Here is a 20,010-nt window from a genome sequence, read left to right as displayed (position 1 = left end):
GAATTAATATATCATAGAGTTGTTTGTTGTGGTGGTGATTAGACGAGATATGTGGTGACGTCACAATCGTACTGCATTGTGGGACATATAGGTGCCTGAAGCTTACATATGAAGTAGACTCGTCTCGGTCAAAATCGAGGGAACGAGGGTCTGTCCATCTAAACTTCCCTCGTCCACTTCACAAAGTGGAACGCACTTCAAAATGGCGGCGGGGATTCCCCCGAGGGGAAGTGCTTAGGGAAGTTTGCAAGTGCGTGTCTAAAAGTGGACTGGAACGCAGCAATGGACAGACCAGAGCCCGCCTAGGGAGAGCCTGCCCATTCCCTATTAAGTCCTATTGTACCGAATTTTGGTTGTAGTTCCACCAGAGTTCCACTGGGGGCGATCACCCATGAGTGCAAAATGAATGGGAGTCTATGGGTGCTTTCACACCTGTCTCATTTAGTTCGGTTGAATCGCACTAGAGTTCGTTTTCCCCATTGGTGCGGTTCGTTTGGGCAGGTGTGAATGCGGCAATCGCACTCGGGTGCGCACCAAAGCGCACCAAACAAGCGTACCGAGACCTGCTCGAAGAGGTGGTCTCGGTACGCTTTGAAACGAACTCTGGAGCGGTTTGTTTGTGGTGAGAACGTGATCCGACCTCGAACAGAACTGAAGGGAGTGGATTGGAATCCACTGCTGCTTCAATGTATATGTAATGAGTGATTATAATCAAGGTATTAATCAATCCTTTTCCTTCTAAAAATCAAATGAGTTGAATGACTTCTCTGGAGATTTTACTTTGTTATAGAAGTTACCAGTGTGACTACTGAAATGTTCTTTTCATGTATTCTTTAATGTCAGTATTGGATATTTGAATGTAGTAACAGTGCTTGCCTATTTATCCCAGCTTCCAGAAATGAAATAGGGACTGGTTTTGTGTTTGAGAAAGGTCTTCAACATGTTAAAACTCATAGGGGTCATTAAATTCTATAGTTTAAGGGACCATTTCTCAGTTAAAGCCTATATTTTCCATTTAGACTAAAGTGTCCTATATCCTTGGGAAAAAGACCTTGTTATCTTGATGTTTTGAGACGAGACTCCAGTTTATTGTTAGAGCCTGGCCAAATCCAACCTTGGAAAAGATGTGTGTCGGTGTGTGTGTTAGTCTTCTTGCTTACAGGTTAAGGAACCACTGGCATTATTGGAGATGGACTGAGTTGTTGTTCGAGACATGCTGGCACCCAGCAACCCAAATACCCGACCTGAAAGGTCACGACGTGCCTAACTTCAGGGTCCGAGTGTCAGCGGCATAATCTATGGAGATATGCTTCTGTCTATCTGTATATGTGTGGAAAATTACTATGTTTATCAATTTCTTAGCCAATGAGAATCATTCAACCTGTAAGCAATGACGTAGCTTAGACCTTGGAAATGGTATAACTGCTGTGATCTTTGTAACTGTAAGCGGGGCGGCCTACGAACTCCTGTGTGAGTCTTGAAGCTGACTTCTGCTGATGAAACTGCAAACTATTTTCAGTAAAACTTTTCTTCAATTTTTTATAATTCTGACTCCGGGTCTTCTTTCAAACATCTGGTCCTTGGGTCCTAAACTGTTAACCCCTTACAGAACCAACTGCCAAAGAAATGTGCATTTTTGGACTAAACCAGTTGCCGTAGTCAACTGCGCTGTGATTATGGTATGAGGAGAAATGTTTGTTGACAGTTTGCACTCGCGGACAAACTTGGAGTTGTGAGGAGGTGCGGAGCCTAATAGAAATTATTAACAGCCGCATCGCCGCGTGCATTGAATAAAACATTTTTTAAGCAGCATCCTCGCTTTGGACAAACTATATAATAAACTATGACTAGGGATACAATCAGCCCACGCAGTCGTCTCTCCATAGTAAAAAGTGGTGTGTTGTCTGCCGGATTTTCCTCCTCTTTGTTTAATTCCGGGAGTTCTGTTGGAATTTTCCCGCACGTAAATTCTGACAATCGAAGTGCAGTTATGAAAATACATTCAAGACCCATCTGGCCAACGAGTGTTGTGGATGTTGTCACATGACTGCATTTTGGTTCGTTTCATAAACTGATCCGGACCAAAGCGATAAGTGTGGTGTGAAAAGAAACCAAAACACCTGAAAAATGCTACAAAGTATAATTTTTCTCCCTTGGTCCGGACCAAATGAACCGAACTACAGATGTGAAAGCACCCTATGGGGCTAGACGGCTAAATTGGTCTCTTTCAAGAATCAACTCTGGGGGATGTGCGGCAGGGCTGCCGTAAATTTAAACACATCTGGGCTTCCGCAGAAGGTTATAAACACTATCCAAAGCGCTAGAGCCCCATCAACTCTATGGCCTTAAATTGCGTTTGTTTGAGGACTGGTGTACTCGTAAAGGAGTCATTACTGTTCAGTGCGTGTATTCTGCTTTTTGCTAAGCTTGATGAACAATGGGAGAGCGTTTTCTATTATTAAATTTTACCTTGCTGCTATTTCAGCTTGTCATGTAGGCTTCGAAGGAGTTTCAGTGGGACGGCACCCTCTTATATGCCGTTTTATGAAGGGAGTGAAGCGTTGGAGACCAGCGTCGAAGCAGCTGGTGCTGCCATGGGACTTGTCTACGGTTCTGAATGCTTAAACTCGAGCCCCGTTTGAACCTCTGGAGAGTGCTCATATTAAGCTTCTATCTCTGAAAATGGTCTTACTACTTGCTTTAATCTCAGCTAAGCGAGTGGTTGAGTCGGTTACATGCCCTGTCGGTTCATCAAGCATGTCTGAATTTTAGTCCGGTTGACAGCAAGGTTACGCTGCTGCCTCTCCTGCCTTTCGTTCCCAAAGTTTTAGCTTAGAACTGCTCTGCTTTGGAGTTGCATGCCTTTTACCTAGGGCTGGGTATCGATACCTTGACTTCGATACCGGTTCCTGAACACCACTCTTTTTTTTAATACGAAGTTTATGAAATCCTTTTTAACAAGATTACATTGCATATTACCTAGCTTTGCCTTTTTTTTTTGACTCAAAGACTCATAAAATGCCACTGGGGGGCAGAATATACACCCCGCACTCAAGCGCACGCATAAAGCTTGCCACAAAGTAGTCTAATAGATGGATAGATTTCTTTATTGCCATTACAATTTTACATATATTTTTTTTTTGACTTTCCAACGTATATAGTTACATATTGCAATCAAAGGCCATATTGCACATTAATAAATAAAGTGCTCATAGTGTTATATTTCACATAAATTGTCTTGTATGTCAAAAATGTGTTGTGGCAATTTTGGGGATGTGTTTTCAGTTCAAAGTTGATTACCATGATAGCTTTGGAATAGAAGCTGTTCATGAATTTCATTGTGCGTGATTTGATAGACCTGTAGCGTTTTCCGGATGGCAGCAGTTCAAATAAATGATGGGCTGGGTTATACAGGTCCTTCAGAATGTTGTGTTTTCTGCAGTCAACAAGAGGTGAAAACGTCATCCAGGGCAGGTAGCTGTTGATTTGTAATGTTCTGTGCGGTCTTTAGTACTCTGCAAAGACTTTTTATCAGCTGCCTCCATACCACACCAGCATACCATATGTGATGCAATCTGGGAAAACCCGTCAGATCTAAAAATAGACCCAGTGTCAATTGTCAAAATTGGGTTTTTATTAAATTCAATAACATCTTGTCTTTCATCTTGGAATATATTTTGCCAAAATTCACTAGTTCAGTGCAGAAAGAGCAATTTATAGTGGCAAGCTGAAAAGACCGGGTCTTTTCACTTGACTTATCAGTGGTTGGGGGATTAGCATAGCATTTCCTTTAACCTTTGCGATGTTTCCCTGACAAAGAGGATAAAATCTGTTAACCTTCCCTGATTGAGCAGAGGATAAATCTTCCCTTACTTTACGGAGAATGACTCTTCTCTGGCATTGCTGTGCGTTAACACTACCTTCCGGTGATTAGACAGGATAAACCAACTTACTCGACTATACAGAGGATGACACTTCTGTCGACACTGAGGATAACCACATGTACTCCACAGAAAGAGAAGTACATGTACTCCACAGAAAGAGAAGTACTTTTTCTTACCAAAAACTCCAATTAAGCAAAAATAATTCATTAAACAATTTATTTGGTGATAAACAGGGAACATTCCATACAAATAAAGCACTGAATAGATCTGTAAAAGAACTTCAGCATGAGTTCGGCAAAATCAATGTCATGATTTAGATTGGCTATCAGGGTGACCGCAGTGGCCGCCATGGTGACCGCGGTGGCCGCCATGGTGACCGCGGTGGCCGCCGCGGTGACCGCGATCGTGGTGGCTGCCAAGGTGACCGTGACGGTGATCGTGACCGCAGTGGCCGTCATGGTCTCCATCCCACTCAGGCTGCTTTGGAGGTTCGGCCACAGGCTTCACTGCAGGCATTGGAGGTTCGGCCACAGGCTTCACTGCAGGCTTTGGCGGTTCGACCACAGGCTTCACGGCAGGCTTCACTGCAGGCTTTGGCAGATCGGCCACAGGCTTCACGGCAGGCTTCACTGCAGGCTTTGGCAGATCGGCCACAGGCTTCACGGCAGGCTTCACTGCAGGCTTTGGCAGATCGGCCACAGGCTTCACTGCAGGCTTTGGCGGTTCGACCACAGGCTTCACGGCAGGCTTCACTGCAGGCTTTGGCAGATCGGCCACAGGCTTCACGGCAGGCTTCACTGCAGGCTTTGACGGTTCGGCCACAGGCTTCACTGGAGGGATACAGAGTCATCTTTAGTCTGTCCTTTTTCAAATCATGAATAGCAAGTGTTACAGAGTGAATTGTATTTTAAATATTTATCATCTTTAATCATTTTGTAACGCTATTCTGTGAAACTGCTATATGTGCTAGATTTTAGGTATTTTGTCATGGAGTAGGATATAACATAACTATAGAAGACACTTGGCGGGGGGGGGGTCTCAAACTTGAAAATATGCATACATTTATCTGCTTAAAAATACATACATTTATCACTAAACTGACAATCAGTTTTAAAGACAAGAGCAGTGAGGTGTAATACAAGCACAATGCAGATAGGAGACATGGACAGTTAATGTGTTTTTCATAAGTTTACTGTTGCAACTAAATGTACTGTAGCTACATTACAAAATATGACTTCTTTTGAAGACATTCATTTATGCATTTCTTCAGACTGTGCAATGAAGCTAAAATATCTTCTCACCTGCGACTCCAGCGTGTGTTGTGCACAAACATGCAGACAGGCACAATAAAACAACACTCAACAAGCAGTACACTCGAGCTGTCATTCTCTCGACCTGCGATCTCAAAATAAGCTCTGCTGGAAAACACGCGGAGTCAGTCACAAGGAACAGTGATGCACAAAATACTCCAATGCAAACACTCTGCTGAACCGCTGTATAAAAGTTTTCTGAAAACGCGCTTTTAAAGATCCAAGGAGGTCTGGGTAACTCCAACCCTGATGAAACTCACCTGCGTGTAGCTTTCTAGTAGCCTAATCTTGAAGACCTTGATTAGCTTGTTCAGGTGTGTTTGATTAGGTTTGGAGGAGCGGAGCGCTGCGTTCATGCCAGATGTCGCAAATAATAACAACCATAATTAGTATTATGTAGTAATGGCCAGATCGAGGCCTCGTGAAGCAATGAAACAGTTGAACCAAATGTGCCATATATTGTTTCGAGGCTTCGAATCAATCCGACACCCCTCTCAACGGTGACACCTAGTGGTCACTTGCAGGTGTTGATCTGAAACAACCTTGACGAGCCATTAAAAAAAATGTGTTGTTTTTGTTATTATTATAATTTTCTAATATGTGAAGCTTGTAACCTACAGGCTCCTCACTGTGCATAATGTTATTTTGGTCCTGCAAAATGAATATTAATAAAAGAAATCAAGCCACAATGTCTCACTTTTTTAGAGATTTTTATTCAAAAATATTAATTTCTCTGCTGTGGAAGGACTTAGACTACTTCTTTTTTTACAGATAATTTGTCCAGCCTTTGAAAAAATCCTCTCAAAAGGGACACTTGTTGCTGGCATGCAAAGATATATATATATATTGTTTTTGGTGATTTTCCTTTTATTGTGACAGGACAGAGAGATGACAAAAAACGAGGCGGGAAAGGTCCACGAGCCGGGTCTTGAACTTGGGATGCCCGAGTGCAAAGGCGCTACGTGTCGGCGCACTGACCATGAGGCCATTGGCGCCAACTGCAAAGATATTTTTTAGCTAGGACATACAAATGAGGAAAGATTACTGCTATCTCTTTCCAGTTTCATTTAAATTCCAGTTAAATTTAAATGTAAGACTAAATAGCCTATAGGCTAACTAATCAAATCGCATATCACCAAAAATCCGCTATCTCAAAATCAAACTCCTCTCACAAAAACCCAGGAGGTCAATATGCGTTGATTTCACTTTTATACAGATGTGCGACTGTGTGGTCTGTTCCCGACCGTGTCAATCAAACGCTGATTCGGCGGACCACACCTGATGAAACACTTAGTGAAACACTTCGAGGCTTCGTTTGGCCATAGTCACGTGACATGGGTGTTTTGAATCACGATTCGGATCAGTGTTTCGAAACATCTGCGCTTCGGGATCTCGCAAAGCTTCGGAACGACTGTTTCGCGTCAGCCATCCTTAGTATTATGACTAATGCCTTGTCCAAATACCCACACTTGCGGTCTTTGTACTTGACCACTTGTCTACTTGCATGACGTATTCCTCTATTTGGCCCAGGGCTGTGTTCCAGTCCACTTTTATACACGCACTTGCGAACTTATGCACTTCCCCTCAGGGGAATCCCTGCCGCCATTTTGAAGTGCGTTCCACTTCGTGAGGTGGACGAGGGAAGTTTATACAGTAGCCTACCAGTCAAAAGTTTGGAAACATTACTATTTTTAATGCTTTTGAAAGAAGTCTCTTATGCTCATCAAGCCTGCAGTTAAAAAAACTAAAAAACAAAAACAAAACAGTAATATTATGAAATATTATTACAATTTAAAATAATGGTTCTCTTTTTAAATATACTTTAAAGTCCCCATGAAATCAAAATTGACCCTATTTACTTTGTTAGCGCATATTACTAGTCTTGTGGTGAACAATTAATCCGTGCAAGAAAATATTTAAAAAAAAAAAATTTACCATGGTAATCTTTAATCAAAATCTGAAAATGCCCCTCCCCTCTGCATTGGAGGACCTTCTCTGATGACGTAGGTTTGAGGAATTGGTTTGGGCAACGCTTAACCACTCCCCTCAAACCGTTAGTCTGTTATGAGCAGAGATGGAGAGGAGGAGCGCTAGAGTAAAACCCTGCCCTCTGTTCAATACTGGTATTTCACTGGGAAATACGTCATAACACTGGAGAAAAGTCGTTTGCAACTTCCGGTTCACGGGGACTTTAAAATGTAATTTATTTTTGTGATGCAAAGCTGAATTTTCATCAGCAAGTAAGTACTCCAGTCTTTGGTGTCTTATGATCCTTCAGAAATCATTCTAATATGCTGATTTATGATCAATGTTGGAAACAGTTGTGCTGCTAAACAGGGCCGTTTGAAGGAATTTGGGGGCCCCAAGCAAAATGGACATGGAGGCCCCCCCAATAAAAAACATATTATAATATATGAAACCATATTCCGTCCGTTCGAAAAAAAAGTTGTACTAACTGTTTGTTACAAGCAGCATTTGCCATCAGGCAGGTAGCTAACATAAACATATTTTTTCTAGCCTACCTGCTGCAAAATTACACCATTTGTACAGGACAAGTGGAGCTATTTTATCCAGTGTAATTTATCACTTACCACTAGGGGTGTAACAAAATTCACGGTTCGGTTCAATACGATACACGTGTTACGGTTTGGTATGTTTTCGATACAGCAAAAAGAAAGAAATGCCAATTTCCTTGATTTATTTATTTTTCTTCTTTTTTAAATTAAAACTAGCACCATAAAATATTATTTCTTTTTACTTTGAGCAATTCTGGAGCTATAATTGACTCTTCTTAGGAGCATATAAAACAAAACAGCTCCTTGGAAAAAAAAATATATATATTGTAGTAGTTATAAACAAATGTTTATTTTAGTTAAGATTAACATTTGAGGGCATTGTATTCATAATGTCAAAATAAAGCTGACGTAATGTTACTTGAAGGCATTATAGCCTACTATTCCTGCCAAACAATGTGAATGTTTCTCACTAGATCTCGCAGCGATGTTATTACTTCTGTGGCGAATTCAAATGCTTTCTTTACTGGATCTCTTATTAGTGCTGTGTAGTAACAGTGTCGCATGATCACGGCTCGTGCTGCACTGGTCCAAACTGATAAACAACGGACCGTCAACCACACAATAACGAGTAGCTCAGTTTCGTTCCGCTTACATTACGTTTGCCATTTGATGTTGGGCAATGTTGTGGTCGCGCCAGCGTCTCTACATTATGAGCGCGCTTGCCACGCGCAACACGCCTACATTTGAAATAACGAAATTTTGGTCGGCAGGAAAAATGATCCAACGAACCGTACAGTTTGAAAACGCGTACCGATCACCAAACCGAAAGCCTCGTACCGAACGGTTCAATACGAATACGTGTATCGTTACACCCCTACCACTATCTTGTTTTTTCTTTCCTCCTCTTCCTTTCTCCTCATTCTTTTCTGGCTTCCTGAAGCATAATCCCACTTCATGATGACTGCCGAGGAGGTTTTGTATTTTGCCGGCAGCAGAGATCACGCAGTTGGCTGGCTGCTGTCAGAGACTACTGAGGGGGGCCCCCTTGAGGGGGATCCCGATAACAGTGTCATTGCACTTTACTGCATTGCCTATCAAAGGGGCGCTCACACAGTTTGTCGTTGCATTTTATTCTTAACCAGTCGTTGTCTTGGGTCCCCAGGACAGCTCGGGGCTCCAAGCAATTGCTTGGTTTGCCTGCCTTGTCGCGACGGGCATGCTGCTTAATATTTTTTTTTATAACCTGGGATACTTTTTTCAGGATTATTTGATGAATAAAAAGTTAAAAAGAACTATTTATTTAGAATAGAAATCTTTTGTAACAATATACACTACCGTTCAAAAGTTTGGGAACAATAACTTTTTTTTTTTTAAGAAATTAGTACTTTAATTCAACAAGGATGCATTAAATTGATAAAAGGTGATGGTAACGATTTATATTGTTAGAAATGTTTTTATTTTTAATAAATGCTGTTTTTATGAATAAATGCTGTTAACGTTTAACTCATCAATGAATCCTGAAAAAAGTATTCCAAAAAAAATATTAAACAGCACAACTGTTTCCATCATTGATAATAACTGAGTATCAAATCATCATATTAGAATGATTTCTGAAGGATCATTAGACACTGAAGACTGGAGTACTTGCTGATGAAAATTCAGCTTTGCATCACAAAAATAAATTACATTTTAAAATATATTAAAAAAGAGAACCATTATTTTAAATTGTAATAATATTTCATAATATTACTGTTTTTTTTTTTTTTTGCAGGCTTGATGAGCATAAGAGACTTCTTTCAAAAACATTAAAAATAGTAATGTTTCCAAACTTTTGACTGGTATTGTATGTGGTGCGTTCCAGTCCAAAATTGTCATGCCCTTCACTTGCTAACTTCCCTCCGTCTCGTTCACTCTCATTCACATGTACGTCATTGCGAGTGCCCACTACTGGCGGAAACTGCAATGGGCTGAATTGGAACGTCCTAAGCCCTTGATCACTTGGAATCAGCTATGTAGTTGATTTATTATTTACATTTGTTTTCCCTTTAAGAATTTGTTTAATGCATCATCCAAATGTATGGTGTTTGGGTTGTTTTCAATTAAAAAAAATTGAATTAATATATCATAGAGTTGTTTGTTGTGGTGGTGATTAGACGAGATATGTGGTGACGTCACAATCGTACTGCATTGTGGGACATATAGGTGCCTGAAGCTTACATATGAAGTAGACTCGTCTCGGTCAAAATCGAGGGAACAAGGGTCTGTCCATCTAAACTTCCCTCGTCCACTTCACAAAGTGGAACGCACTTCAAAATGGCGGCGGGGATTCCCCCGAGGGGAAGTGCTTAGGGAAGTTTGCAAGTGCGTGTCTAAAAGTGGACTGGAACGCAGCAATGGACAGACCAGAGCCCGCCTAGGGAGAGCCTGCCCACTCCCTATTAAGTCCTATTGTACCGAATTTTGGTTGTAGTTCCACCAGAGTTCCACTGGGGGCGATCACCCATGAGTGCAAAATGAATGGGAGTCTATGGGTGCTTTCACACCTGTCTCATTTAGTTCGGTTGAATCGCACTAGAGTTCGTTTTCCCCATTGGTGCGGTTCGTTTGGGCAGGTGTGAATGCGGCAATCGCACTCGGGTGCGCACCAAAGCGCACCAAACAAGCGTACCGAGACCTGCTCGAAGAGGTGGTCTCGGTACGCTTTGAAACGAACTCTGGAGCGGTTTGTTTGTGGTGAGAACGTGATCCGACCTCGAACAGAACTGAAGGGAGTGGATTGGAATCCACTGCTGCTTCAATGTATATGTAATGAGTGATTATAATCAAGGTATTAATCAATACTTTTCCTTCTAAAAATCAAATGAGTTGAATGACTTCTCTGGAGATTTTACTTTGTTATAGAAGTTACCAGTGTGACTACTGAAATGTTCTTTTCATGTATTCTTTAATGTCAGTATTGGATATTTGAATGTAGTAACAGTGCTTGCCTATTTATCCCAGCTTCCAGAAATGAAATAGGGACTGGTTTTGTGTTTGAGAAAGGTCTTCAACATGTTAAAACTCATAGGGGTCATTAAAGTCTATAGTTTAAGGGACCATTTCTCAGTTAAAGCCTATATTTTCCATTTAGACTAAAGTGTCCTATATCCTTGGGAAAAAGACCTTGTTATCTTGATGTTTTGAGACGAGACTCCAGTTTATTGTTAGAGCCTGGCCAAATCCAACCTTGGAAAAGATGTGTGTCGGTGTGTGTGTTAGTCTTCTTGCTTACAGGTTAAGGAACCACTGGCATTATTGGAGATGGACTGAGTTGTTGTTCGAGACATGCTGGCACCCAGCAACCCAAATACCCGACCTGAAATGTCACGACGTGCCTAACTTCAGGGTCCGAGTGTCAGCGGCATAATCTATGGAGATATGCTTCTGTCTATCTGTATATGTGTGGAAAATTACTATGTTTATCAATTTCTTAGCCAATGAGAATCATTCAACCTGTAAGCAATGACGTAGCTTAGACCTTGGAAATGGTATAACTGCTGTGATCTTTGTAACTGTAAGCGGGGCGGCCTACGAACTCCTGTGTGAGTCTTGAAGCTGACTTCTGCTGATGAAACTGCAAACTATTTTCAGTAAAACTTTTCTTCAATTTTTTATAATTCTGACTCCGGGTCTTCTTTCAAACATCTGGTCCTTGGGTCCTAAACTGTTAACCCCTTACAGAACCAACTGCCAAAGAAATGTGCATTTTTGGACTAAACCAGTTGCCGTAGTCAACTGCGCTGTGATTATGGTATGAGGAGAAATGTTTGTTGACAGTTTGCACTCGCGGACAAACTTGGAGTTGTGAGGAGGTGCGGAGCCTAATAGAAATTATTAACAGCCGCATCGCCGCGTGCATTGAATAAAACATTTTTTAAGCAGCATCCTCGCTTTGGACAAACTATATAATAAACTATGACTAGGGATACAATCAGCCCACGCAGTCGTCTCTCCATAGTAAAAAGTGGCGTGTTGTCTGCCGGATTTTCCTCCTCTTTGTTTAATTCCGGGAGTTCTGTTGGAATTTTCCCGCACGTAAATTCTGACAATCGAAGTGCAGTTATGAAAATACATTCAAGACCCATCTGGCCAACGAGTGTTGTGGATGTTGTCACATGACTGCATTTTGGTTCGTTTCATAAACTGATCCGGACCAAAGCGATAAGTGTGGTGTGAAAAGAAACCAAAACACCTGAAAAATGCTACAAAGTATAATTTTTCTCCCTTGGTCCGGACCAAATGAACCGAACTACAGATGTGAAAGCACCCTATGGGGCTAGACGGCTAAATTGGTCTCTTTCAAGAATCAACTCTGGGGGATGTGCGGCAGGGCTGCCGTAAATTTAAACACATCTGGGCTTCCGCAGAAGGTTATAAACACTATCCAAAGCGCTAGAGCCCCATCAACTCTATGGCCTTAAATTGCGTTTGTTTGAGGACTGGTGTACTCGTAAAGGAGTCATTACTGTTCAGTGCGTGTACTCTGCTTTTTGCTAAGCTTGATGAACAATGGGAGAGCGTTTTCTATTATTAAATTTTACCTTGCTGCTATTTCAGCTTGTCATGTAGGCTTCGAAGGCTCTGGAGAGTGCTCATATTAAGCTTCTATCTCTGAAAATGGTCTTACTACTTGCTTTAATCTCAGCTAAGCGAGTGGTTGAGTCGGTTACATGCCCTGTCGGTTCATCAAGCATGTCTGAATTTTAGTCCGGTTGACAGCAAGGTTACGCTGCTGCCTCTCCTGCCTTTCGTTCCCAAAGTTTTAGCTTAGAACTGCTCTGCTTTGGAGTTGCATGCCTTTTACCTAGGGCTGGGTATCGATACCTTGACTTCGATACCGGTTCCTGAACACCACTCTTTTTTTTAATACGAAGTTTATGAAATCCTTTTTAACAAGATTACATTGCATATTACCTAGCTTTGCCTTTTTTTTTTGACTCAAAGACTCATAAAATGCCACTGGGGGGCAGAATATACACCCCGCGCTCAAGCGCACGCATAAAGCTTGCCACAAAGTAGTCTAATAGATGGATAGATTTCTTTATTGCCATTACAATTTTACATATATTTTTTTTTTGGACTTTCCAACGTATATAGTTACATATTGCAATCAAAGGCCATATTGCACATTAATAAATAAAGTGCTCATAGTGTTATATTTCACATAAATTGTCTTGTATGTCAAAAATGTGTTGTGGCAATTTTGGGGATGTGTTTTCAGTTCAAAGTTGATTGCCATGATAGCTTTGGAATAGAAGCTGTTCATGAATTTCATTGTGCGTGATTTGATAGACCTGTAGCGTTTTCCGGATGGCAGCAGTTCAAATAAATGATGGGCTGGGTGATACGGGTCCTTCTGAATGTTGTGTGTTTTCTGCAGTCAACAAGAGGTGAAAACGTCATCCAGGGCAGGTAGCTGTTGATTTGTAATGTTCTGTGCGGTCTTTAGTACTCTGCAAAGACTTTTTATCAGCTGCCTCCATACCACACCAGCATACCATATGTGATGCAATCTGGGAAAACCCGTCAGATCTAAAAATAGACCCAGTGTCAATTGTCAAAATTGGGTTTTTATTAAATTCAATAACATCTTGTCTTTCATCTTGGAATATATTTTGCCAAAATTCACTAGTTCAGTGCAGAAAGAGCAATTTATAGTGGCAAGCTGAAAAGACCGGGTCTTTTCACTTGACTTATCAGTGGTTGGGGGATTAGCATAGCATTTCATTTAACCTTTGCGATGTTTCCCTGACAAAGAGGATAAAATCTGTTAACCTTCCCTGATTGAGCAGAGGATAAATCTTCCCTTACTTTACAGAGAATGACTCTTCTCTGGCATTGCTGTGCGTTAACACTACCTTCCGGTGATTAGACAGGATAAACCAACTTACTCGACTATACAGAGGATGACACTTCTGTCGACACTGAGGATAACCACATGTACTCCACAGAAAGAGAAGTACTTTTTCTTACCAAAAACTCCAATTAAGCAAAAATAATTCATTAAACAATTTATTTGGTGATAAACAGGGAACATTCCATACAAATAAAGCACTGAATAGATCTGTAAAAGAACTTCAGCATGAGTTCGGCAAAACAATGTCATGATTTAGATTGGCTATCAGGGTGACCGCAGTGGCCGCCATGGTGACCGCGGTGGCCGCCATGGTGACCGCGGTGGCCGCCATGGTGGCCGCGGTGGCCGCCGCGGTGACCGCGATCGTGGTGGCTGCCAAGGTGACCGTGACGGTGATCGTGACCGCAGTGGCCGTCATGGTCTCCATCCCACTCAGGCTGCTTTGGAGGTTCGGCCACAGGCTTCACTGCAGGCATTGGAGGTTCGGCCACAGGCTTCACTGCAGGCTTTGGCGGTTCGACCACAGGCTTCACGGCAGGCTTCACTGCAGGCTTTGGCAGATCGGCCACAGGCTTCACGGCAGGCTTCACTGCAGGCTTTGGCAGATCGGCCACAGGCTTCACGGCAGGCTTCACTGCAGGCTTTGGCAGATCGGCCACAGGCTTCACTGCAGGCTTTGGCGGTTCGACCACAGGCTTCACGGCAGGCTTCACTGCAGGCTTTGGCAGATCGGCCACAGGCTTCACGGCAGGCTTCACTGCAGGCTTTGACGGTTCGGCCACAGGCTTCACTGGAGGGATACAGAGTCATCTTTAGTCTGTCCTTTTTCAAATCATGAATAGCAAGTGTTACAGAGTGAATTGTATTTTAAATATTTATCATCTTTAATCATTTTGTAACGCTATTCTGTGAAACTGCTATATGTGCTAAATTTTAGGTATTTTGTCATGGAGTAGGATATAACATAACTATAGAAGACACTTGGGGGGGGGGTCTCAAACTTGAAAATATGCATACATTTATCTGCTTAAAAATACATACATTTATCACTAAACTGACAATCAGTTTTAAAGACAAGAGCAGTGAGGTGTAATACAAGCACAATGCAGATAGGAGACATGGACAGTTAATGTGTTTTTCATAAGTTTACTGTTGCAACTAAATGTACTGTAGCTACATTACAAAATATGACTTCTTTTGAAGACATTCATTTATGCATTTCTTCAGACTGTGCAATGAAGCTACAATATCTTCTCACCTGCGACTCCAGCGTGTGTTGTGCACAAACATGCAGACAGGCACAATAAAACAACACTCAACAAGCAGTACACTCGAGCTGTCATTCTCTCGACCTGCGATCTCAAAATAAGCTCTGCTGGAAAACACGCGGAGTCAGTCACAAGGAACAGTGATGCACAAAATACTCCAATGCAAACACTCTGCTGAACCGCTGTATAAAAGTTTTCTGAAAACGCGCTTTTAAAGATCCAAGGAGGTCTGGGTAACTCCAACCCTGATGAAACTCACCTGCGTGTAGCTTTCTAGTAGCCTAATCTTGAAGACCTTGATTAGCTTGTTCAGGTGTGTTTGATTAGGTTTGGAGGAGCGGAGCGCTGCGTTCATGCCAGATGTCGCAAATAATAACAACCATAATTAGTATTATGTAGTGATGGCCAGATCGAGGCCTCGTGAAGCAATGAAACAGTTGAACCAAATGTGCCATATATTGTTTCGAGGCTTCGAATCAATCCGACACCCCTCTCAACGGTGACACCTAGTGGTCACTTGCAGGTGTTGATCTGAAACAACCTTGACGAGCCATTAAAAAAAATGTGTTGTTTTTGTTATTATTATAATTTTCTAATATGTGAAGCTTGTAACCTACAGGCTCCTCACTGTGCATAATGTTATTTTGGTCCTGCAAAATGAATATTAATAAAAGAAATCAAGCCACAATGTCTCACTTTTTTAGAGATTTTTATTCAAAAATATTAATTTCTCTGCTGTGGAAGGACTTAGACTACTTCTTTTTTTACAGATAATTTGTCCAGCCTTTGAAAAAATCCTCTCAAAAGGGACACTTGTTGCTGGCATGCAAAGATATATATATATATTGTTTTTGGTGATTTTCCTTTTATTGTGACAGGACAGAGAGATGACAAAAAACGAGGCGGGAAAGGTCCACGAGCCGGGTCTTGAACTTGGGATGCCCGAGTGCAAAGGCGCTACGTGTCGGCGCACTGACCACGAGGCCATTGGCGCCAACTGCAAAGATATTTTTTAGCTAGGACATACAAATGAGGAAAGATTACTGCTATCTCTTTCCAGTTTCATTTAAATTCCAGTTAAATTTAAATGTAAGACTAAATAGCCTATAGGCTAACTAATCAAATCGCATATCACCAAAAATCCGCTATCTCAAAATCAAACTCCTCTCACAAAAACCCAGGAGGTCAATATGCGTTGATTTCACTTTTATACAGATGTGCGACTGTGTGGTCTGTTCCCGACCGTGTCAATCAAACGCTGATTCGGCGGACCACACCTGATGAAACACTTAGTGAAACACTTCGAGGCTTCGTTTGGCCATAGTCACGTGACATGGGTGTTTTGAATCACGATTCGGATCAGTGTTTCGAAACATCTGCGCTTCGGGATCTCGCAAAGCTTCGGAACGACTGTTTCGCGTCAGCCATCCTTAGTATTATGACTAATGCCTTGTCCAAATACCCACACTTGTGGTCTTTGCACTTGACCACTTGTCTACTTGCATGACGTATTCCTCTATTTGGCCCAGGGCTGTGTTCCAGTCCACTTTTATACACGCACTTGCGAACTTATGCACTTCCCCTCAGGGGAATCCCTGCCGCCATTTTGAAGTGCGTTCCACTTCGTGAGGTGGACGAGGGAAGTTTATACAGTAGCCTACCAGTCAAAAGTTTGGAAACATTACTATTTTTAATGCTTTTGAAAGAAGTCTCTTATGCTCATCAAGCCTGCAGTTAAAAAAACAAAAAAACAAAAACAAAACAGTAATATTATGAAATATTATTACAATTTAAAATAATGGTTCTCTTTTTAAATATACTTTAAAGTCCCCATGAAATCAAAATTGACCCTATTTACTTTGTTAGCGCATATTACTAGTCTTGTGGTGAACAATTAATCCGTGCAAGAAAATATTTAAAAAAAAAAAAATTTACCATGGTAATCTTTAATCAAAATCTGAAAATCGTTCGTTCGTTCGTTCGTTTATTTATTTATATAGCACCTTACAGACTACCACCGTAGTTCCAAGGTGCTGTACATTGCAATAAAATCAACAGGACAGGAAAAAGACATACAACATCAATGTACAAAGTGCTAAAAAGCCAGAGAATACAGATACGGTTTTAAACGACCCTTAAAAACATTAAGATTCAAGGAAGATCTAACGTCCAATGGTAGATTGTTCCACAATCTAGGTCCAGCAACAGCGAAAGCACGATCACCTTTCGTTTTAAGACGTGTACGGGGAATCGTCCCGGGGACGGAAACGGAAAATGCCCCTCCCCTCTGCATTGGAGGACCTTCTCTGATGACGTAGGTTTGAGGAATTGGTTTGGGCAACGCTTAACCACTCCCCTCAAACCGTTAGTCTGTTATGAGCAGAGATGGAGAGGAGGAGCGCTAGAGTAAAACCCTGCCCTCTGTTCAATACTGGTATTTCACTGGGAAATACGTCATAACACTGGAGAAAAGTCGTTTGCAACTTCCGGTTCACGGGGACTTTAAAATGTAATTTATTTTTGTGATGCAAAGCTGAATTTTCATCAGCAAGTAAGTACTCCAGTCTTTGGTGTCTTATGATCCTTCAGAAATCATTCTAATATGCTGATTTATAATCAATGTTGGAAACAGTTGTGCTGCTTAACAGGGCCGTTTGAAGGAATTTGGGGGCCCCAAGCAAAATGGACATGGAGGCCCCCCCAATAAAAAACATATTATAATATATGAAACCATATTCCGTCCGTTCGAAAAAAAAGTTGTACTAACTGTTTGTTACAAGCAGCATTTGCCATCAGGCAGGTAGCTAACATAAACATATTTTTTCTAGCCTACCTGCTGCAAAATTACACCATTTGTACAGGACAAGTGGAGCTATTTTATCCAGTGTAATTTATCACTTACCACTAGGGGTGTAACAAAATTCACGGTTCGGTTCAATACGATACACGTGTTACGGTTTGGTATGTTTTCGATACAGCAAAAAGAAAGAAATGCCAATTTCCTTGATTTATTTATTTTTCTTCTTTTTTAAATTAAAACTAGCACCATAAAATATTATTTCTTTTTACTTTGAGCAATTCTGGAGCTATAATTGACTCTTCTTAGGAGCATATAAAACAAAACAGCTCCTTGGAAAAAAAAAATAATATTGTAGTAGTTATAAACAAATGTTTATTTTAGTTAAGATTAACATTTGAGGGCATTGTATTCATAATGTCAAAATAAAACCGACGTAATGTTACTTGAAGGCATTATAGCCTACTATTCCTGCCAAACAATGTGAATGTTTCTCACTAGATCTCGCAGCGATGTTATTACTTCTGTGGCGAATTCAAATGCTTTCTTTACTGGATCTCTTATTAGTGCTGTGTAGTAACAGTGTCGCATGATCACGGCTCGTGCTGCACTGGTCCAAACTGATAAACAACGGACCGTCAACCACACAATAACGAGTAGCTCAGTTTCGTTCCGCTTACATTACGTTTGCCATTTGATGTTGGCCAATGTTGTGGTCGCGCCTGCGTCTCTACATTATGAGCGCGCTTGCCACGCGCAACACGCCTACATTTGAAATAACGAAATTTTGGTCGGCAGGAAAAATGATCCAACGAACCGTTCGGTTTGAAAACGCGTACCGATCACCAAACCGAAAGCCTTGTACCGAACGGTTCAATACGAATACGTGTATCGTTACACCCCTACCACTATCTTGTTTTTTCTTTCCTCCTCTTCCTTTCTCCTCATTCTTTTCTGGCTTCCTGAAGCATAATCCCACTTCATGATGACTGCCGAGGAGGTTTTGTATTTTGCCGGCAGCAGAGATCACGCAGTTGGCTGGCTGCTGTCAGAGACTACTGAGGGGGGCCCCCTTGAGGGGGATCCCGATAACAGTGTCATTGCACTTTACTGCATTGCCTATCAAAGGGGCGCTCACACAGTTTGTCGTTGCATTTTATTCTTAACCAGTCGTTGTCTTGGGTCCCCAGGACAGCTCGGGGCCCCAAGCAATTGCTTGGTTTGCCTGCCTTGTCGCGACGGGCATGCTGCTTAATATTTTTTTTTATAACCTGGGATACTTTTTTCAGGATTATTTGATGAATAAAATGTTAAAAACAACTATTTATTTAGAATAGAAATCTTTTGTAACAATATACACTACCGTTCAAAAGTTTGGGAACAATAACTTTTTTTTTTTTAAGAAATTAGTACTTTAATTCAACAAGGATGGATTAAATTGATAAAAGGTGATGGTAACGATTTATATTGTTAGAAATGTTTTTATTTTTAATAAATGCTGTTTTTATGAATAAATGCTGTTAACGTTTAACTCATCAATGAATCCTGAAAAAAGTATTCCAAAAAAAATATTAAACAGCACAACTGTTTCCATCATTGATAATAACTGAGTATCAAATCATCATATTAGAATGATTTCTGAAGGATCATTAGACACCGAAGACTGGAGTACTTGCTGATGAAAATTCAGCTTTGCATCACAAAAATAAATTACATTTTAAAATATATTAAAAAAGAGAACCATTATTTTAAATTGTAATAATATTTCATAATATTACTGTTTTTTTTTTTTTTTGCAGGCTTGATGAGCATAAGAGACTTCTTTCAAAAACATTAAAAATAGTAATGTTTCCAAACTTTTGACTGGTATTGTATGTGGTGCGTTCCAGTCCAAAATTGTCATGCCCTTCACTTGCTAACTTCCCTCCGTCTCGTTCACTCTCATTCACATGTACGTCATTGCGAGTGCCCACTACTGGCGGAAACTGCAATGGGCTGAATTGGAACGTCCTAAGCCCTTGATCACTTGGAATCAGCTATGTAGTTGATTTATTATTTACATTTGTTTTCCCTTTAAGAATTTGTTTAATGCATCATCCAAATGTATGGTGTTTGGGTTGTTTTCAATTAAAAAAAATTGAATTAATATATCATAGAGTTGTTTGTTGTGGTGGTGATTAGACGAGATATGTGGTGACGTCACAATCGTACTGCATTGTGGGACATATAGGTGCCTGAAGCTTACATATGAAGTAGACTCGTCTCGGTCAAAATCGAGGGAACGAGGGTCTGTCCATCTAAACTTCCCTCGTCCACTTCACAAAGTGGAACGCACTTCA

General features: G+C 41.1%; 2 protein-coding genes across 2 annotated transcripts; both read right to left on the bottom strand.

The window, feature by feature from the left end:
• Positions 1-4,011: 4,011 nt before the first annotated feature.
• On the bottom strand, positions 4,012-5,465 carry LOC308701046 (uncharacterized protein). Its single transcript, XM_081383064.1, has 2 exons — positions 5,186-5,465; positions 4,012-4,714 (listed from the first exon to the last, which is right to left on the bottom strand). The coding sequence occupies exons 1-2, from the start codon at positions 5,268-5,270 to the stop codon at positions 4,191-4,193; spliced, it is 609 nt and encodes a 202-aa protein (XP_081239190.1). The 5' UTR covers positions 5,271-5,465; the 3' UTR covers positions 4,012-4,190.
• An 8,186-nt stretch (positions 5,466-13,651) lies between these two features.
• LOC308701045 (uncharacterized protein) lies at positions 13,652-15,139 on the bottom strand. The gene is made up of 2 exons (XM_081383063.1): positions 14,865-15,139; positions 13,652-14,396 (listed from the first exon to the last, which is right to left on the bottom strand). Exons 1-2 carry the CDS (start codon positions 14,947-14,949, stop codon positions 13,852-13,854), a joined length of 630 nt encoding a protein of 209 aa, XP_081239189.1. The 5' UTR covers positions 14,950-15,139; the 3' UTR covers positions 13,652-13,851.
• Positions 15,140-20,010: the final 4,871 nt, after the last annotated feature.

The sequence above is a fragment of the Scardinius erythrophthalmus genome (assembly GCF_964197995.2).
Source record: "Scardinius erythrophthalmus genome assembly, chromosome: 13".
NCBI lineage: Eukaryota > Metazoa > Chordata > Actinopteri > Cypriniformes > Leuciscidae > Scardinius > Scardinius erythrophthalmus.
The sequence above is the reverse complement of the archived record's forward strand: the minus strand, read 5'-3'. Positions and strand labels throughout refer to the sequence as shown.

Coding starts and splice junctions, on each gene's coding strand:
- LOC308701046 (XM_081383064.1), bottom strand. CDS start 5,270: ATGACAGCTCGAGTGTACTGCTTGTTGAGTGTTGTTTTATTGTGCCTG. Junction 4,715..5,185: donor AACACACGCTGGAGTCGCAG/GTGAGAAGATAT, acceptor GTATCCCTCCAG/TGAAGCCTGTGGCCGAACCG.
- LOC308701045 (XM_081383063.1), bottom strand. CDS start 14,949: ATGACAGCTCGAGTGTACTGCTTGTTGAGTGTTGTTTTATTGTGCCTG. Junction 14,397..14,864: donor AACACACGCTGGAGTCGCAG/GTGAGAAGATAT, acceptor GTATCCCTCCAG/TGAAGCCTGTGGCCGAACCG.